The sequence below is a fragment of the Phascolarctos cinereus genome, unplaced genomic scaffold, assembly GCF_003287225.1.
Source record: "Phascolarctos cinereus isolate Bilbo 61053 unplaced genomic scaffold, phaCin_HiC Scaffold_5;HRSCAF=322, whole genome shotgun sequence".
Lineage (NCBI taxonomy): Eukaryota > Metazoa > Chordata > Mammalia > Diprotodontia > Phascolarctidae > Phascolarctos > Phascolarctos cinereus.
This window is the reverse complement of record NW_027555958.1, coordinates 215,305,822-215,326,821: the sequence shown is the minus strand read 5'-3', so window position 1 is coordinate 215,326,821 and position 21,000 is coordinate 215,305,822. Positions and strand designations below refer to the sequence as shown.

Here is a 21,000-nt window from a genome sequence, read left to right as displayed (position 1 = left end):
GACCTCAGACCAAACATTTGACACTTACTAGCTGTGTGACCCTGGGCAAGTCACTTAACCCCAATTGCCTAAAAAAAATAAGTAAATTCAAGTTTCTAAATTAGAGTGGTTATTTCATTTCAGTGAGTCTTAGAAGACACATAAGAGAAGATACTATAGGTCTATGTGTGTATGAATATATATATATATATATATATATATAATGTATATGTGCATATAGGCTAGAATTTAAAATAAATATTTTCATTTCTATTGGAAAGAACACAGGTTGTGGAGTCAAAGGAGCTGGGCTAATCCTGCTTCTGGTGCTTACAGTGGACAAGTTATTTTGTCTGTTTCTCTCTCAATAAAATAAAGTGGTTTAACTAGATGGCCTCTTAGGTCCCTGGTAGGATTCTATGATTCCAAACCCTATGCCGTCTGCTTTACTTGGACAAGTTGCTTTATTTTAAGCAAGAAGGAAATATGATCTCTTTTCATTCAACCCTGTCTTTTTAATTTCCTCTTTTTCTTCCAATTTCTTTTTGGGGGATGGGGCTATGCTTAGACACTTGTGAAAATTCCCATTTGGGTGTATTTCTGGTTTAACCTTCCTTTTGCTCCTCCACAAAGAACTTAAAAGGAGGTTTCTCAACATGATTTTCAACTTCATGCTATTTTCTTTTCCTCTTCTCTTCTGATTTTTCTTAGAGATCTGCACTACCTCCCCTCCCTGCCAAGCTCTCCCCGTTTGATACTCAACACTGATGGCAATGTGGGTGAAACTCAGCTTTCGACCTAATGATGCATCAAGCTGTATTACAACTGTGACCTTCCTCTTCCCCTCCCTGAGTCATCCCTCTGATAGTCTGTGGGCTAGATACACTCACTGGGCCCCCTTTTGATGAAATTGTCAAGACTTTTCCTTCCCTCTTTCATGCTCTATATCAAAATATCATTTTTTTTCAAATTTGCTTTTTAATTGAAATGTTTTGTTCAGTTTTGTCATAACATTGTGTGTGTTTTTAATCACTAACTTTTGTTAAAAGCTTCATATTTTTGTGAAAATGTTTAAATGATTTTTAAAAAAAAAACTGGACATTATTGAAGCTAATTAGCTTATTTTTACAGGATGAGAAATTGAGCTCTCTCACATCTATCCCCATTTCATTTGCAAAGATAAGCTTAATAAGTTGGCTTCTTAAAAAATTTATATGTAGTGTTTGGTTTACAATGTGGGATGTTTTATAAAAAAAGTGATTTTTTTTTTCTATAGGTGCTGTTGGATATTTGACAGTGACTTAGGATTATAGATTTAGATATGAAAGATGCATTAAAGGCTATCTAGTCTAACACCCTCATTTTACAGATGAGGAAACTGAAGCTCAAAGAGGGTGAGTGACTTGTCCAAGGTCACATGGGTAGTGAGTGGAAGAGGTAGGATTTGAACCTGAGTCCTCCGACTCTAAATCCACTATTCTTTCTATTATATTATTTCTTCATGAGTAGGGTAAACTAGTTTCCTATCTTCACCTTTTTGTTTAGAGACAAGTTTATTATTTTGGGGGCAGGGGAGGCAATAGGGGTTAAATGACTTGCCCAGGTTCACACAGCTGGTAAATATCTAAGGGCCAATTTGATTTCAGGTCCTCCTGACTCCAGGGCCCACGCTCTGTCCACTGCACCACCCAGCTGCCCCAACAAGTTAATTTTTAAACCCACTTTTTATAGTTTTAATTAAAAAATATGTTTAGATTGAATTTTCTCTTTACCATGTATACATAGGTTGTGGCATTAGTTCTAGGGTGCATTGTTCTATATTGTAAAGGGAAATTTGCCCTTTCTCTCTTCAATAGTTATTGATGTAGGTAAAAAAAAAATTACCTTACTTCTCTGAATTAAAAAAAAATAACACTTTGAGGTTATTTGTCATGATGACTAGTAGTTGAGTATTTGGTGCCTGATAATTATTTCTTAAATTTGCAGGATCCAGTCATGTAAAGATTTGCTAGTAGTATATTTGTGGAGCAGCACCGTTTCTGTAAAAGTACTATTTGTGATGGGCATCATAAGCTTTTCTTTCTTTTTTTTTTTCTGCTAAGAGAGTTTTACTCTTACCATATTTTCAAGATCATAGACAGCTTGTGCACACTAATTCCAAAGAAATTATTCAATAAATGTCTTTAAAGTTTTTATTAAAAAATAATTCAACTATAGCCAGGATATGGATTATAGGCAAGTATTTGAGTGAATGATTTCAAATGTCTAAAATCTTTGTGTTCATGTAGATGTCATATAATTTAAAATCTGATTTTCAAGTAAGGAGACATGATATTTACTTGGGTTCTAATTCATTATTGTTCTTAGGCAGAACATTATCTTTGGAATCAGTGAGAGCTATGTCAGGGTTTATGTGTAAATTACAATCCAAGAAATCATCCAGAAGGCTTAAGGACTTCTACAGTGTGAAACAGGTAGTATAAAGAGGGGTAAAATGAGCAAAAAAATTAACAACAAATGCTGTGTATTGATTTTTGGATAATAATCAGCATGATGTCTATAAATAATGAATATTTTTTCTCAAGTAGAAAGTCAGGTGGTGCTGGACACAATAAGCACAAAACAATACCACAGAAATGAAACTGTACCCTTAGCAACAGAAAACAACTAGCTTCCAAGGTGAGGGGTCATTTCCAGATGAGTTGTCTTGTGCACAGTTACATAATTTTCTTAATAAAGATTAAATTTAATGACAAATTAGGGGGAAAAACATAGAAAATAGAGCACACAATAAAATTACTCTTATCTGACCTAGTGAAACAAACTATCGATTTTAAAATGAGAATGTATAAAAAGAGCAGAGATTGATCAAGATCATTTCCATTTTCTTGGGAGGTTTAGTCAATTACAACAATACAGGGATAAAGAAAGCTGAGAATGCCTTTTGGCCAGAAAACATTAGATCCTTTTACCAAGCTGAGATATGTGGGAAGCAAGGGCAATACAGGTTTAGAATGTGAACTTATTTATAAAATCCTATGAAGAAGGACGATAGAATGTTATGAAAAATACAATTTCATTAAACAGTGAGAAACAATGGAAGGAAAAAAAATAATTTTATAGAAAGCTTAATCAGAAACCTGGTGAAGTCAAGTCATCCGGAGAACGTTTTAGGAAAGAAATCATGATAGGAAGATGACAGGTGATAAATCACACACACACACACACACACACACACACACACACACACACACACACACGCGCACACACACACATATATGTATATGTAAAGGTTATAATGACAAATTCTTAAATTGGTCTAGTGGATATTGATCTAGAAAGAACTGTATTTGAGGACTTCCTGGGACTCTTACTAGTCATGTCACTCTGGGAAGGTCACTTGCTTATCCTCTCTGAGCCAGTTTCCTGATCCACAGTAATAGCATCTGCCTCACAGAGCTGTTGTGAGAAGAAAATGTATATCATTGTGAGTTATTATTATTTTTGTTAATTTTATTAGCAGTGATAAAGAGTCACCACATTTAGACTCTAACAAAATAGTCCCTGATGTACTCCTTGAGGAGGTAGTGAAAAACACATTCCCAAGATGGGAAAAGAAACTATAAGAGATCAAGTATATCCAGAGGGTACCTGTATGAGATATCACATAGTTTTGAGGGACTGATTTTCAAGAGATCTGAAAAGAATAAACAAGTAATAGCTAAACACCACTGTTTGTCAGGAATTGGGGAAAGGACTGGGAATACGAATTTTCAAGTGAAGCAATCCTGCCCTTAAGGAGCTCACATTCTAATAGAAAAAGACAAAACATGTTGGGGAATGGTGACCATGGAATGGAGTTTTAGTCTGAGGAATAACAGCAGTGTTAGGGAGAGCCATTAGACAGCATTTTTTTTTCCAGCAAATATACCATTGATTTGATAAATATTTCCAGAAAAAGAGGTGGAACATATAGGCATAGGGAGTAAGGAGTTTTATTACATATGTGACAACAGGGTAAAGGGAAAGAGATGCATGGTATGGATGGATAGATAGGATGTGGAGTAAAGTTGGGGTTGGCCAGATATAATGGGTTTAATTGAGTTTGAAATTGCTGTTTCCACCTGTCTAGATAACTCAGCCTCAACTAGTATTCCAAATATGAATGGATTAACTCCAATGGAGGATGGAGATGGAGTGTCATCTCTGAAGGTATAATCTGTAGGGTGCTATTACAGAAGAGATAGTGGGAATAGTTTGTCATATGGCAAGATGTCTAGTGTATATGGTTTGATGGGATGAAGGAAAATGATTATTAAATATTTGGAATATAATTACGGGCATTGCTATCAAGAAAGGTGATTGAGAAATCATCAATAAGTATGTATCCCTGTTTCAAATTTCCTATCTGTAGAATACAAATACCAAGAGTATCCCAGATGAAGGTAGAAGAACAAAATAGGCAGATTTTTCAAACGACATTCTGCAAAAGATCACACACGCATATGTGTGTATATACACACACGTATTTACAATCAACAGTACACTGTACAAATGACTGTAAAAGGTCTCTCTGTACCTATTTTTTGTTAACTATAAAGAAGAAAAGCTTTTTACTTGTTAGAGAAAATGTCTCCTCCAATGAGGTGATTCCCATGCATGTGTTCTAATTATGGAGAATTCCTTAAAGGAAGCAGTAACAGAGATGACTTTGCTTGATGACTTCTCTGCTTAGAAATATGAAGAGGATCAAAAACAGGTCTGTGCTGGCCAAAGCCAGTTTCCACCATTATGAATGATGTCCAGTGAAGAGTCCAAGTAGAAGGAGCATTCTTTAAAGGTAGTGAGGTCCTTCGGGTGCTTCTGTTTGTGGTTAACATTGTTTGTGGAAGCTGTTTGCATCAAGTCTTAAAATATCACTCAAAAGTGTGGCTAAAGAATATCTATCGCTCATACCATAGAGGTGAATGTTTAACCTACGGAAATGGTCCTTCAGTACATACTATGTCTTGGACAAGCTGCAAAAGGTCAATGAACTGTGCCTAGAATTGATCAAGAGGTTGAAGCATGCTAGATTGCCTTTGGGAAAATTTGCTAAGATTTTTATGACCCCAAATTTCTTTTTTTTTTTTAGGGGGTGCTTACAAAATTACACCACATAGGTGACTCCTATTTTCAAGGTCATCCTTTGTGGGCTATACATATTCTCTTTGGCACTAGATCCATTGATAAGGTAATTGTTCCCCACCCTTTCTTAGTATTCCTAGCTTTTCTTTCTGTTTCCCCAGATCATTAGCTTCATTGAAAGATTCACTACATACACCTTAGCTACCTCTTCTTCCCAAATGCAAACTCATGAAAATAAGTGAGAAAAATAAAAAATAGAGACAAAGCATATATGAATATTAAATTTAATACTTGGATGTTACCTGATCATCATTGGACTTAGTTCTGTTTTAAACCTTGGCAAAGGGCTAATTTGGAGGAAAAAATGGAAGGGATCTATGTTTCTTCTTAGGAGCACTTAGGTGGCACAGTGAATAAAGTACCAGGCTCGGGATCAGGAAGATCCATCTTCCTCAGTTAAAATCTGTTTTCAAGCACTTATTAGCTATCTGACCCTGGGCAAGTCATTTTACCCTGTTTGCCTCAGTTATCATCTGTAAAATGAGCTGGAGAAAGAAATGGCAAGCCACTCCAGTATCTTTGCCAAGAAAACCCCAAATAGGGTCATGAAGAGTTGGACACGACTGAACAAGAAATGTTTTTTTATTATAAAAGTCATAAGGTTTGTGCCACATAATAAACTACCAGTCATACGATGGTCATAATTAATACCTTTCATTTCATTCTTAACCAAGCTTCTCAGGCTGTTGGTACCCATTCTCACCTCTATATTGCTAGCTCAGGGATTTGGCCACTTTTTTCCTTTTGTTATTTTCCCTCTTCCTTCCTCAAAGAATTTCATAGCTAGAATCGAGAGAAAAGGATTGTTACAAATTTGTGGCCTACTTTTCTTTACATGCCTGCAATCTGCTTTCTCTGTAAGCAAAGGTATGTTTACCAGAATGCAAGGAAGCTCTGTAATTATAGGAGTTTGGACCTGGTTGCATAGCACATGGTATCTCACTCTGGATTTCTATTGAATTCCCTTGGTATATTTTATTAAAACATTAGAAAACTTTAATAGTTCTCCTAAGGGCTTCTTTTCTTTTTGCCTTTTCCCCACATTTTGCAAGGCAGGCAATACATTTCAAGATTGTTTGGTGTCAGTGTCATCAAAAGAGAGGTTAAAGATCCATAAAGTGTCTTTAAATTGAAATAAAACCAAGTTTGCTATGAAAGAAATTATTCATTGCACATCTTCTCTTGTGGCTTTGGCTTCATTTCTGACAAACACTGCTTTTGGTTCTTCTTTTCTGTTCAAAGTTCAGATGGTTCTGTGAGTTTTGTTCATTTCCCTCTTTTACATAAAGTTCTGATAGTGATACTTGCAAGAGACTTTGTGAATACATTTTGCTTTTTTGTCTCTCTGAGTTGTTGTGTTTCTAACTGTCTGGCTGTGAACTAGAAAAAAAATCATTGCAGAATGGTTATGGGTTGATTTAAATTCCTTGTCTGAGACAGCTGTGGATTTAAAGAATAAAACCTCAGGATATTAAAAACTTTAAGATGGTTATTTTAAAATAAAGATAAAACTGGTTAGTCATTACAAGCAATCTGAATTCCTGATGCAGATGCTTTAGTGATAAAGAATTTTGTTACTTGGTGCAATTTGTGATGGTGCGGTACAATGAACATCAAACATGTACATGGTCTACTCAGATTTGTAAAGTAATAAAAAGATCTATTTCATTTTTGAAGGTGTTTACCCATTTTTCTAGACTTGATGCTGTATGTATTGATGTTAAGGGGAGAGAATATCCTGTCCTAAGTTATATCTTGCTCAAATGCAATCACAATCCTGGTTTATTCCTAGCTGTCCAAACAGATGAATGCTCATGAACCATTTAGTGAAACATAAGACAGAGGACAAGCTTTTTCTTTTTTCACTTGTAGGAAAGGTGTTCTTATTGTAGGATGCCTGATATAATAATAAAAATGACTCATTTTACACATTGCTTTATTGGTGAGGAAGTGTACTCATCTCAATAATTCATGAGATGGACAGTGCCAGTATTATGATCTGCATTTTACAAATAGAGAAACCAAGAACAACTCATGGACCAGAAAATATTGGAGCTGGGATTTAAATGCAAGTTTTTTTGACTACAAGTTCCACATTCTTTCCATTATAACATGCTGTTTACAGGTGTCTACAATAAATTTTCAGGAATTCAATGGTTCTTTAATTCTATCGAATCACTCCATCAATAAACATGTATGAAGTACCTACTATGTACAAATCAGTCAATAAGTATTTAAATACCTGCTACATGCCTGATGCTGAAGATGCAAAGTAAGAGAAAAAAATTAATCTCTGCTGACAAGTAGCTTAGCATATTGGGGGAGACAACATGAAAACAACTATGTACAAACATAATATATACAGAATAAGGGTGAGATAGTTTTAGAGGGAAGACATTAGAGTTAAGGAGAATCAGACTACTTGCAAGGTGTTGTGACAAATTATGACAAAAATTAGACAGCCCTAGCACTCAAGGAGTTTGCATTTTAACGGGGGAGAAAACATGTACAAAATAGGTGTACATTAGGCTCATATAAAATAAATACAAGGGTGTATTTTCATAAGGTAAAGGCATAAACAGCTGAGGGCATCAGGAAAAAACTTCATGTAGAAGGTATTACTTGAACAGAGTTTTGAAAGAAACAAGAATTCTGAGAGGCCAAGGTAAGGAGGGGATGGATTCTCATCATGGAAGAGAACAAGGGCAAAGAAGGGGGTGATTTAGTATGATTTGTGAGGAAGAACAAGAAGATAAGTCTGGACGGATCATGGGGTGTAGAAAGAGGATCCTATGTAATACTGTTGGAAAAGTAGTTTGAAGTCAGACAAGGAAGAGTTTTAAAAGCCAAAGGAACTTAAAATTGAACCTAGAGGCAATAGGATTGGAGTTTATTGAGTGGAAGGGACATGGTCCAACTTGCACTTTAAGATAATTCTGGGGAAGCTAGGTGGTGAAGTGAATAGAGCTCTGGCCTTGGAGTCAGGAGGACCTGAGTTCAAATCTGGCCTCAGACACTTAACACTTACTAGCTGTGTGATCCTGGGCAAGCCACTTAACCCCAACTGCCTCACCAAAAAATAAAAAAAAACCCAAAACAAAACATTACTTTTGAAGCTGTATAGAGGGGAGGAATTTGAGGCAGGATTACCTATTTAAAAGCTATTATCATAATTCAGATGAGGATTGATGAGTAACTGACCTAGGGTGGTAGTCACAAGAATAGATAGAATGGAATGAATGTGAGAGGGAACTTACTTGATATATGGCATGGAGGAGATCAGAGATCCAAAGATAATGCCAAAATTGTGAATCTGGGTAACTAGAAGGATGATGGCGTCCTCAACAGAAAAAGGGAAATTCAGAAGAGTAGTGGAATTTTGAGGAAAGACAGTGAGTTCTATTTTGGCATGTGGAGTTTAAGATGTTTGTGCGACATCCGCTTTGAAACACTGTTCAATAGATACTGGGAGTGTATGATTGGAGCTGAAGAGAGAGACTAGGGCTGGATAAATATAATTGAGAGTCATGTGCATTGAGATAATAATTAAACTGATGAGGTCACCAGGTAAGAGAGTTTAGAGAGAACAGAGAAGAGCGACTAGGACAGAGCACTGGGTTATACTCACAATTAGCTACTGTGATATTGAAAATGATCCAGCAAAGAAGACAGAAAAGGCATTGTCAGATAGATCAGAGTAGAAGCAAGATAGAGCAGTGCCAAGAAAAGTTTCCAAGAGTATCCAAGAAGAGAAGATGTTTACTAGTATCAGATGCCACAGAGAATTTGAAAAAGATGAAGAATGAAAAGAAAAAAAGACCATCAGATCTGTCAGGAAGAGGTCACTTTAGTTTGCAACTTTGGTTGGATAGAGCAGTTTCAGTTGAGTGATGAGTTCACAAGCTAGATTGCCAAGGGTTAAAGAATGATTGAAAGGAGGAGAGACAACAGATGTAGACAAGTTTTTTTCTTTGAATTTGTCTGTGAATGGGGGAGAAATAATTGAGCTATAGCTTGAAGGTATGGCAGTAGTTCATTTGATGAATGATATATCTATATCCCTAGATAAACATACGCACATACATATATTTTGTATGTAATATACACAGAAATTTATATGCATATCCAAGTATATACACTAACATATGTACACACATATGTATATATGTATATATATGACACATATATAAATACATAACATATATACATACACATATGCATGTACATATTGGTCTAGAACCAGGATTCTTCAATTTCCTGCAATAGGGATTAGTTTTACCTAAAAGGTAACACAGTTTTCTCTGGGGCTTAATTAGCCCCTATATCCCTCGGCAGCTTCCAGGTCATCTGAGGACAAAAGAGTCCCACCCACATGGACTCAGACCCCCAACTTGGTGGATTTCTGAAACTCATATGAGACACCATATTCCACCCTGATAATCAGACAGGTTTCTTATGGAGAATTGTGAGTACTTCATTTTGTCCCGATATTGAGCCTAAATAGGTACCTAGTGTTAAGTATGCCCTGAAAACATACACACACACACAAAACATATGAGTGTTTGCAAAGTGCATTATATATGTTAACTTACTCTTTAAGTCTCCACATATGTTCTCTTCAATAACATGCCTATTAAAGGTATACTATTGTGCTGTGTGTTGGGTTGGTAGAGTTGTGAACCGGTCCAACCATTCTGAAGAACAATTTAGAACTATGATCAAAAGACTATCAAACTGTGCATATTCTTCTACTTAGTAATAACACTACTAGGTCTGTATCTCAAAAAAAAATCAAAGAAAAGGAAAAAGGACTTACATGTACAAAAATATTTATAACATCTTTTTTTGTGGTGGCAAAGAATTGGAAATTGAGGGAATGTCTATCACCTGGGGAAGGGCTAAACAAGTTGTAGGCTATGATTGTGGTGGAATCCTATTGTGCTATAAGAAATGATGAGCAGGATGGTTGCAGAAAAACCTGATGCAAAGTGAAACCAGCAGAGCCAGGAGAACGTCATGTAGAGTAACAGAAATATTGTAATAATGATCATCTATGAAAGACTCTGGTCATGACAATGATTCAAAATAATTCCAAAAGGCCCATGATGAAAAATACTATCCCCCACCAGAGTGATGATGAACTCTGAGTACAGATTGAAATTTACTTTTTTTCTTTTTTTTTTTTTTGCAACATGGCTAATATGGAAATGTTTTGCGTGACTTCATATGTATGACTGATATATTTCTTGCCTTCTCAATGTGTGGGAGGGAGAGAATATTGAACTCAAAATTTACAGAAATGAATGTTAAAAATAAATTTTAAAAATTAAACAAGAAAAACATATCTATTAAGTTAGAGAGCTATATTCATGAACCTGTTGCATTGGTAGTTAAAACAAATAGCATGTCTGGTTTTCAGGCGAGAAACTGCCAACCCATTTTTATGGCTTAATCCTAAAACATCATTCCTTGACTAATTTTACAAAGTCTCTGTTAACAAAATCTTTGTTGAGAAATTAGGATCAGGAATCATCCCTTACCTTGTTTCTTTTGAAGAATCCTTACAAGTTTAATTGCTCTGACCTCACATGGTCATTAAGAAAATATGTTCAAGCATTCTTCCCCACTCACTAAAATGCTAATTTAAGTTTGTTTTGTCTTAATATATCGTAACAGCACGAACATTGTCAAAATATGTAAAAACTCAAAATATGGAGGGAAACTGGATGTAACAAAACATTTAATAACACAGAACCTATATAAATTATTCTCAGGAATACACATTCCAGTAGCTACATATATTTTACTCTTTTCTTGTAGCATCATATATTACTTCTATGATTTGTCTGTAGATTTGAAGATATGATTGAAGGTTTTAAGAAGAGAAAGGAAGGGGGCAGCTAGGTGGTACAGTGGATAGAGCCCTGGCCCTGGATTCAGGAGGACCTGAGTTCAAATCCTGTCTCAGACACCTAACACTTACCAGTTGTGTGACCCTGGGCAAGTCGCTCAACCCCATTGCCTAACCAAAAAAAAAAAAAGAAAGGAAGGGAAAAGAGAGGTGATCAGATACAAATCAGATGCCATGAGATCAATAAGTAGGCTAGAGAAGAAACTAAACTGATGGAGGCAAAAAAAAATACTCATCACCTCACCCTGGCACAGAGTTTGGGTAACGAACAAAGTGAACTTAAGATCTAACTAAAGGTAGTAAACAAACTTTGTGGGTATCTCCAATGGGACATAGCAATGGAAGGTACACCAAAAGAGGTTGATTAAATAGGAACAGTATAGTTTATGTTACCCCATGTGAAATGTATATAAAATTGTTTGGAGATTAATAAAGTTGAGGAAGAAAGCATGGTGGAGATGTTTTAGGTGAGGATGAAATGGAGAAGGAAGAAAGATAATGTTATTATGGGAATGTACTTACAGACTGACTGGCTATATATAGTAAAACAATGACCAATTTGCAATGTGGATCACTAATCTGACACAAAACAGGCTAAATAAAGTTTCTCTCTGCAGAAAGCAGAACATATAATAAATATGTATCTTATCTTATCTATTATTTCACATATCTAGCTTTCAAAATGGAGTTATGATAAGAGTTGTTATTCTAGATCTTATGCTAATCCATAAGGAGAAACTGATTGGAGAAGTGGAAACCGTGGGAAATCTTGGGAAAAGGGAATCTGTAGTATTTATGATTAATAAGAATAATGGTGGACATAGTCTGGGAGTGGCTTCCCGAAAGTTCAGGAAAAGGATAGGGACTTTCTCCTGGCCTGAAACTATAAAAGACAAGTTGACTTTAAGAAGGGCAGGAAGCTGTCATGGGTGAAATTTTGAGAATGAAATCCTGAATGATCCAAATGAGAAAAAATAACTGCAAGGTAGTTACATGGAGAATTTTCTGATGAGATCAAATTTGGAATTTCTCATTTAATTCAAGGAACACTTATTTAGCACCTATTATGTATAAGATATCATGTGATATGTTGGCAATTAAAAGATTGCAAGTCAATTCAAGATAAATTGAGAGATGGGAAAATGGGTATGTAGAATTGTATAGTGGGTATGTACAATTAACAGCCTAATATCAACCAAGGCTTGGGGGGGGTGGATCATCAGAATGAAACGTATCAGATAAGTGATTAAAAAACAAACCAGAACAAAAAACTGGTTTTGTGATTTTTTTTCATTGTAGGTAGCTCTTGTTACTTCTGCCATACAGATTGGCATGTTCTCTGTACCTTTCAATTTTAATCAATTCTCTGGGGAATTGAGAAATTACACGATTTGCTCATGATCACACAAGTATTATGAGACAGTAGCAGCTACACCACCTTTATATGGAGGGTATCTTCCTTTTGGTTTGCTAGCATACAAGTTCTGGTAAAAGAGGCACAATGACCATCTATCTCTCGTCTTTCAGCCTCACATCTCCTCCGCTCCTACAGTTATAGTGATACACCTATCTGAAAATATATTAAATATAAATACATGAAATATATTAGCAAGTAAATTAGTGGCCAGAAATGTGGTAGGGAGGTAGTATAATGGGGGTGAGATATAAATACCAAATAGACAGTCTATCTGCTATATTGGTACCTGTATAATGTCAACTGTCCTAGAAGAAAGCCTTTTCCCCAGTGGGCAGACAACCTACATGTGATTTATGGAAAGACACTCATCAGAGGCACAGGAGATGAATATGCATGGATGGGTTGTGATCTAAACAACTGCAGTCACAGAACCAATCATCCACATTGATGAGGTTACAAATCCACTGAAGTATGGAAGTTTCATATGGTCATTAACAGAAAGGTTCTCATTTTGGTTTTGGTCTGCTTAGCTGTCAGCTCACTTCATGTGGAATGGGATTGAGGTGCAATGTATGAAAATATAGCAGGAAATCTCCTAATCTTGATCTTCTATTTAGACTGAGAAGTCTGTCTGCATTTTGGCCATTGTAGATAGCAGGAAGAATGTTACATATTTTAAATTGTGGGTGAGATTAAAGTAGTATTTTAATGAGGAAAGAAATTTAAAAGTTATAGTATAGGTAAGTTCAAAAAAGACTCATTCTTTTACAAAAAAATTGAAAGCCTCCTTCCCTGCCTGAAACTCAAGAGAAAAGATCTTTAAAATATTGAGACATGAAGAGAGGAAAAAGCATATGCCAAAAGGGTCAAGTAGTCCTCAGAAAAGAAAATATGAACTGATGATGAAAAGGGGGAACTATCCAGAAAGGCCTTTTAAGTCGCTTGACAGCAAAAATATGAAATTATATGGAACTAGGAGAAAAAGAATCTTTCAGTGATGTCTTTAATAGTTATAGATTTTCAGACTTTTTCTAATTAATACTTCAAAATTAATTAAACCCTCAGGCATATATATCCCTGCCACAATGGTGTCTGGGTTTTGAAGAAGCTTTTCATATGTCCTTTAATGCACCTTTAGACTTTAATGAAAACAGAAGACTGTGGGCTCTGTTTCACAACAGATAGAGTAACTTGATGTAGTTTCTATAATAACTTATCATAGTTCTCCATATTGACCAAAAGAAGCTTTTTTAAAAATTTTACTTGAATATAGAAAAATAATTAACCGATTATGAGAGGCATTAGAACACAGTGATTGCAGAGCTGGTCTCAGAGCCAGGAATATCTGAGTTCAGGTCCTGACTCTGACACATACTGACTGGCTCTAGGATGTTGGGTAAGTTACTTAACCTCCCAATACTCAAGGTCATTCTCTAAGGTTATAAATTGCAAGGGAAGGGGCCTCCCTGCTTTGATAAATGGAATTGCCTCATCTACAACCTTAGGCCAATGTCACCACAGGTTCAGTTGCTAGCCCTGCAGAAAAAGCATGTGTACAGTATTGTTTTTTTCTTGAGTAACAAAGGAAGGGCCTAGATGTACTAACAGGAACTTTTGTTTAACTTTTTTCTAGTAGTTTTCAAAAAACGTTAGGTCCCTGAAAATTCAACCTGGATCACATAGCCATGGTCAGAAAAAACATTTGTGGTTCTAATCTTTGATCTTCTTGTCCTCTATTTCTGCTCTTTTTTTCAAGATCTGATCTCAAGAATGCTCTAATGAACTAACTTATGATGATAAGATGCACGTATTCTTTCTCCCTTAGGAAAGAACATATGTTGGGATTTCCTTCTCAAATATAAATTTTCTTGAAAATAAACAGAAACACAAAGAAATGAAAAAGAGAGATTAAAGTGTGTGTGTGTGTGTGTGTGTTGTGTATAATTATATTTCAGAAGTGAAGAAAACTTAAAAATTTGGTTGGTGGCTGATTATCCTTTTACTAAGACTGTGACTTTAAGCCTTAGACAAAAGGGTTTATCTGAAGAAAAGAAATATTGAAGGAACATTTTTTTTTTTATTGCTAAAGTCATAGAGTTTGTGACTAAACAACAAACCACCTTTATGTCAAGGTCATGATGAATCCTCTTCATTTTACTCTTACTAGTGTTTACTAAGCTGCTCCTATTTTATTCCTTGAGATTACTAGCTTGGGGTAGGGACTTAGTCTTTTGTTGATTTTAATGTCCTCATTCTTTTGTAAGGTACTGCCATAGCTACAATATTGAAAAAAGAAGCAGTATAAATGTAAAGTAATGGTTACCCTTAAATAACTGGAATTTCTGTTGGTTTTAATCCTGGGTATGCCTTTCTAAGTATGTTAGAAAGATCAAGTTATTTTGCTATTAAAGGAGCTCATACTTGGACATGTAGAACATACCTTTTGGTTGTTACTCTTTTCTCAAGGTATATTTTGTTAAACTTTGTATAGTTCACTTAAGTGATCATTTGTTATTTGTCTTTTTTCCTTTAAAAGTGATGTTCAGGACACTTATTCAAGTCTAACATCTGTTTCAAAAGCCTCTCCTACAGAGGCTATGGATTACGGTTACTGTAGGTTTTAGAGCCAAGTTGAACGTTGTGGAAATGATAGTTTTAAATTCTGATTTTGGGGCTACTGTTGAGTGATGGCATGAGAGAAAGTGATGATAAGGTTTTCCTGTTCAGAGTGGAGATAAGATGGCGAAGACAGAGAGATGGAGGTATAGGGGTCCTTTTTCTTTATGAAATTTCTAAAACCTTTATCTTGTCAAGAGGATTCGTTCTTTCAGAAACTTTATTTTTTTATTCTGAAAAAGTTGAATGGTTGTGGGATTGTTTTCAGAAGTGAAGAAAAGTCACATGCAATTAATTATGGTGATTAGTAGAGTGGGTCTAACTATAATCATGCTCAAAGCTAAAATACTATAAATGATTATTATGTCTTTGTGTTATTACTGATTATATTACTAATAAATTGTGTAAGCAGTAACCTTAATATTGAATAAATCTGACTAGCGTAGGGGTTTTGACAGAAAGAGAAAGATGAATAGCTGCTTATATAAGAAGCTTTCTCCAGTTTATTGAGTAAAATATTGAATAAAACTGGTGTGGGGCTCTGATCAATGTATTAACCAAAGAGAGATGTCAAAATTCTCTTAATTAGTGAAAGCATATATAAACAAACCTCAAGATTACCCTAGAGTTTTGGATGACAAGATTAAATATGAGAATGAGTCAAGTAACAGGCTGAAGGGAAACTGGAAAATAAGGTTGATGCTCCCAAGACTTCTATGTGCACATGGAGCACATCTTCCTTGACTTTGCTACATTTTCAAGAAAGCAAGAGACACATAAAGCTTCTTTAAATTGCAACACAATATCAATTTTTATAAAAGGGATTATTCATAACTTACCTTTACCTTTCTTGGAGACATTGTTTTTTATTCTTCTTGTTTGTTGAAGTCCAGAAGGCTCCATGAATTTCATCTGTTTCCTCCATTTGCCACAGATTTCATAGATATCTTTTTTGGATATCCTCGCTTATTTTGTCTCTCTTCCCAAATTGATGGGTATCGGCTACTTGGCTGTGAGCTGGAAAGGGAAAAATGCACACAGACACACACACACACACACACACACACACACACACAAACGTACATAATGCACACACAAATTCATTGCAGAGCATTGATGGGTTAATTTAAATTTCTTGATTAATATAGCTGTGGATTTAAAAGAATACAGCCTCAGGATAAAACAATAACAACAACAACAACTTTAAGATGGTTCTTTAAAAAACAAGGCTAAAGCATTTTGATTATTGCAGTACTCAATTTGTTTGCTTTAGAGATATATTTTGCTATTCGTTGCAATTTGTGATGGTTTAGTGTCATGAACATCAAATATGTACATGGTCTGCTCAGACTTTCAAAGTAATAAAAATTCTATTTCATTTTGGATATTTTCCACTTTTTTTCCTAGACTCTGAAGCAGAGAAGTAGTGTTGTGTGATGGATAGGATCTGACCTTGGAGCCAGGAAGATCTGGGTTCAAGTAAAATCTCTGTCATGTACTATCTGTGTTACCTTGGACAAGTCATAATCTCTTGGCCACTTGAGCAACTCTCTAAGATCATAATTTGTGGAGTTTCTTAATGGAGAAATTTTCTATAATAATGAAATCACAGGCATAGTTCTAGTCCTTGATCAATGAAATAAGTGTTGCTGTTTGGTGGAGAAAATGACCTGTACTAATGCCCAGATTCAATTAAAACCATGGTTTTCTCCAAGTTGCCCAAACAAATATGAGTACTTTTGAAATATCTGATAAAGAAAAAAGACAGAGGACAGACAAGTCTTTACTGCTTTCCCTGCTTGTACGCAAGATGTTCTCACCATAGTCATCTTGATATAGTGATTTAATTACTCATATTTATATAGTGCTTTGTAGTTGAGAAAGCACACTCCTCCCAATAAGTCTATGAGATAGGTAGTGAAAAGTATTATTATTCCCATTTTACAATGAAGAAACAGAGGCTTAGCACAACGGAAAATGTTTCCCAATCATAGAACGAATAAATGTTTGAACTGAAATTTGAATGCAAGTCTTCTAACTCTAATTCCAATCCCCCCCCCCCAACTAGAGCATCCTGACTAGAGGTATTTATGATACACCAGTGGATTTATAATTTCTTTGTTGTCCGGCTATGCCAGATGAATCTCATTTAGTTGTTATTTTAGGGGGTTTTTTTGGTGCTGGTTGTTGTTGTTTTGGATAAGGGCTTTAGACAGATGGTAATATGACAAAACAAAATAGTACCCCTGGCTAACAGCGGTGTACTTTATAAAGTCTCTCACAACATCCTTGTGGCCAAGAAAAAGATATATGGGTTGAATGATAGAGAGGACACTTGAAATGATGTCATACAAGGATTGGTTAAAGAAGTAGAGAGTGTTTAGAAGGGATAAGGAAAGATTTTGGTAGGAAACGGTTTCTGTTTTCAAATACTTGGAGGGCTGTGACATAGACAAGAGACTGGACTTGTGCTTGGTGATAAGAAGATTGAATTACTATTAATAGAAAGAAATGACAGGAAGGTAGATTTGGGTTAAATATAAGAAACAACTTTCTATGGTATCTGCCTAAGAGATGTAACATGATGTAATGAACAAAACATTATATTAGGAGTCAGAAGAGACTTGTGTTTGAATTTCCCCTCACCTAAGACAGCTAAGTAGTACAGTATAAAGTGCCCTGGGAGGACCTGAGTTCAAATCTAGCCTCATATGCTTATTCTGTGTGACCCTATCCCATCATGTGACTTCTGTATACCTTAGTTTCTTCAACTGTGGAAAGGCAATCACATTAGCACCTATATTTATAAAGTGCTTAGCACAGTGCCTAAGCACATGACAGGTACTTAATAAATGCATATTTCTTTGGTTTGGGGAATTTTTCATACTCCTTTTATTATTTGGGACTCAAGCCCATTTCACCTACAATTTTTGGTTAACTGAAAGTCTGTATTAATATTAACCTCTCTGATCAAAACCTGTCCCATGGGATGTAAAAATGTCCTTAAAAGCCTTAAGTATCCCTTAGATAAGAAGCCAGAAGAAGACACTCAAAACTGTCCCTGATACCTTGGTGACATGTGAATCCTCTTCCTTAGTTAGCCTAATTGTGAATCCTTTAAATGTAGTTTAATCTGTAACTTGACTTAATTTACCTGTTGTTTGACAAAGTGTGTCCTTAGGGGATATATGGGATTTAACTCCATTTAAATTTGTCAACTTTATCACATTAAGGAAGGAAATCCATGGGATTATGGATCTATCTCCTCATTCATTTTTATGGCCTAAGAGGAATGTACAAGATTGCAATATGTAAAATAACTATTTCTCTGCCACTCTGACATAAGTTTTCCTAGAAGAAGCCTTGTTAGAATCCTCATGATTGTTCAGGTTTTCTTTGAGGCATGAACCCATGCTTGGACATATTAATAAAACCTAGGTTTTTACCGCTAGAATTTTTGCATTCTGTTAAATATACTTGGCAGAAGTTACCTACCACATGAACTCAGAGAGGAAATATTTCTCCCATGACATCCACCTCCTTCCACTTACTAGTAAGTCACTTGCTTGTGACAGTCATTTAACTTTTATGAACTCCAATTCCAGCATACACCTGTAGTACTTACTCCACAGGATCGCTCTGAGGAGCAAATTAGGCTATGCACTTAAAGCTGTGCAAACCTTAATTCATTATGTGAATGTCAGCCATCATTATTATTAACACCTGCAGCTGTCTGAAAATAGAATTCACTGCTTTGAGAAGCAGTGGGCTCTACTATCTCCAGAAGTCTTTAAGCAGAGACTAATTACCACTTGTTGGGAATGCCATAGAGGAATTCCTGCTTAGGAATAGGTGAGACTAGATTTCTGAGATCCCTTCCAACTTTGAGAATCCATAGCTCATATGGAGAACTTCTGGCAGTAATCTATGACCACCATATGACTCAGTTTTTCCCTTTTCCTGAGAAACTTATAGTGGACAATACTTAATACCCAGGAGGTGAGATGTTTAATAAATACCTGTTGAATTTATAAATTTGGAGTCTTTAGAGTTAAGTCTGAGCCATAAGGCAACTAGTTGGTATTTTTAGATAGTATGCTCCAAGTCATGTCACAAGTTACTGGTAGACTAGCCTTAGCCCTACCATTGCAGAGGGAATACATTTGGAGAGGTTTAAAAGGGTTCCTTTCCCGTAAATAAACGGAAACAACTATGTTCATATCAGAGCATAGACCTAGAGCCAAAAAGATTAGAAAACACACATTTTACAAACTTCTCATTTTATAGATTGGGAAAACTGAGGTTCAGAAAGGTTAAATGTTTTTCTCAGGTCACATAGGTAAATAAGCAAGACTTATGTGATTCTTCACTGCAGAGCCAATGTTCTTTGCATTATACCACAGTGCCTCCATTTTTCACCCCCTCCAAGTAACATAAGTATCCACTGAGCAAGCTTTAAAGAAACACATCTGTGGACCTGTCGTGTACAAGACCAATTTCACACTAGGGCTGCCACTATCAAATAGAAGTTAATCATTTCTAGGATAGCCAGACTGCTGCAGATAAGTGTAAGTACCAGGTTACAGAGCCCTTCAGGCCCCGCAATCCTCCAAGGCCTTGCCATAGAAGTGAATCTGAAAAAAATGCAAAAGCTAAGCTACAAGGAAAATTGTATTATTCAGTTGTTTCTGACTCTTTGTGACTCCATTTGGAGTTTTCTTGGCAAAGATACTAGAGTGATTTGCCATGTCCTTCTCCAGATTATTTTATAGAGGAGGAAACTGAGGCAAACAGGATTAAGTGACTTGCCCAGGGTCACACAGCTAGTAAGTATCTGAGGCCAGATTTGAACTCAGGTCTTCCTGATTCCAGGTCTAGTGCTCTATCCACTGCACCGCTTTGTTGTCCCTTACAAGGGAAAGGCCATGCCTTTATCATCTCGATATGTGGCAATAAACCTACTATTCTCTGAGCCAAACTACAAAAATACACTACTGTTAGGTTCTTGGATGGAGCTAACCTTAAATATGTGCATGAGGTCATTTTCCCTTACTCATCATTTGGTGTCTCTATCATATTGTTCCACATTTGTTATTGTCGTGTTGCTCTGAGAATTTGACATGTCAACCATGAACTTTCAATATTAAATTATTTGATTTGTCCAAAGCCTGTGGGGACAGGGTAGAAAAATTCTTTTATAATGTAAAGGGATTACTTTTATATTTGGATACCTTGAAATTGTGAAAACAAATGTTGAATGTAATGTAGAGGAAAAAATACTGGTTGTAGTCAGGTGACCCAGGTTCAAATCTTGCCTCCAACACTCCTTAGTTACATGGCCTAGGGCAAGTCATTCAGCTGTTCTGGGGTAGCTGGGTAGTTTTCCTGTCTGTAACTTAGAACTGGGCTGGTAGACAGAATGGAATAGGTTCTGAGATCTCTTCTAGCTTTTGTCCTATGAACCTGTGATAATTGATTTGCTTCAAATTTAATGAGTTATATCTATTTTGTTCCAAGCCAGCAATAAGGGTACTTGGAAAATAAGATTTTTTTGCATGTGGGGGTGAAGATTATATTTTCCCCTGATGATGAAGGTTTATAGGAAAAAAGTTATCCAATGAAAAAACTAAAGCAATGTGCTCATGAGGAGAATACATGCATGTGTGTGTTGGGGGGGAGGGGAGGTACATGGATTCTCTTTGATTGTCTGGCTATCACAAATGTGACTATAATGCACATTTTTCCTCTCTAAGCCATCTTGTGAGGATTATGGCTATGATCTCTTTAACTGAGGAAGTCGAAGAGCTGAAGCATTACTGTTCTCTTACCCTTATAATTGCTTTTCCTCATTTCTATTACCAATAGTGGCAGAATCTGGTAATTGAATTCT

At 35.9% G+C, this 21,000-nt stretch overlaps 1 protein-coding gene across 12 annotated transcripts in view; it reads left to right on the top strand.

The window, feature by feature from the left end:
- MLIP (muscular LMNA interacting protein) overlaps positions 1 to 21,000 on the top strand; it is a 416,101-nt gene that overhangs the window by 292,875 nt on the left and 102,226 nt on the right. Inside the window, exon 12 of one of the 12 annotated variants that reach the window (XR_013487006.1) lies at positions 691 to 5,212. The exons of 10 other annotated variants lie outside the window; for them this stretch is intronic. Coding sequence is in view for 1 of the 2 variants with exons in the window: in XM_078155321.1 (XP_078011447.1) it covers positions 691 to 747 (57 nt within the window). In the remaining variant the exon portion in view is untranslated. Of the gene's footprint in view, positions 1 to 690; positions 6,843 to 21,000 lie in introns of those variants that run through there. One more of the 12 variants, XM_078155321.1, reaches the window with a different exon arrangement.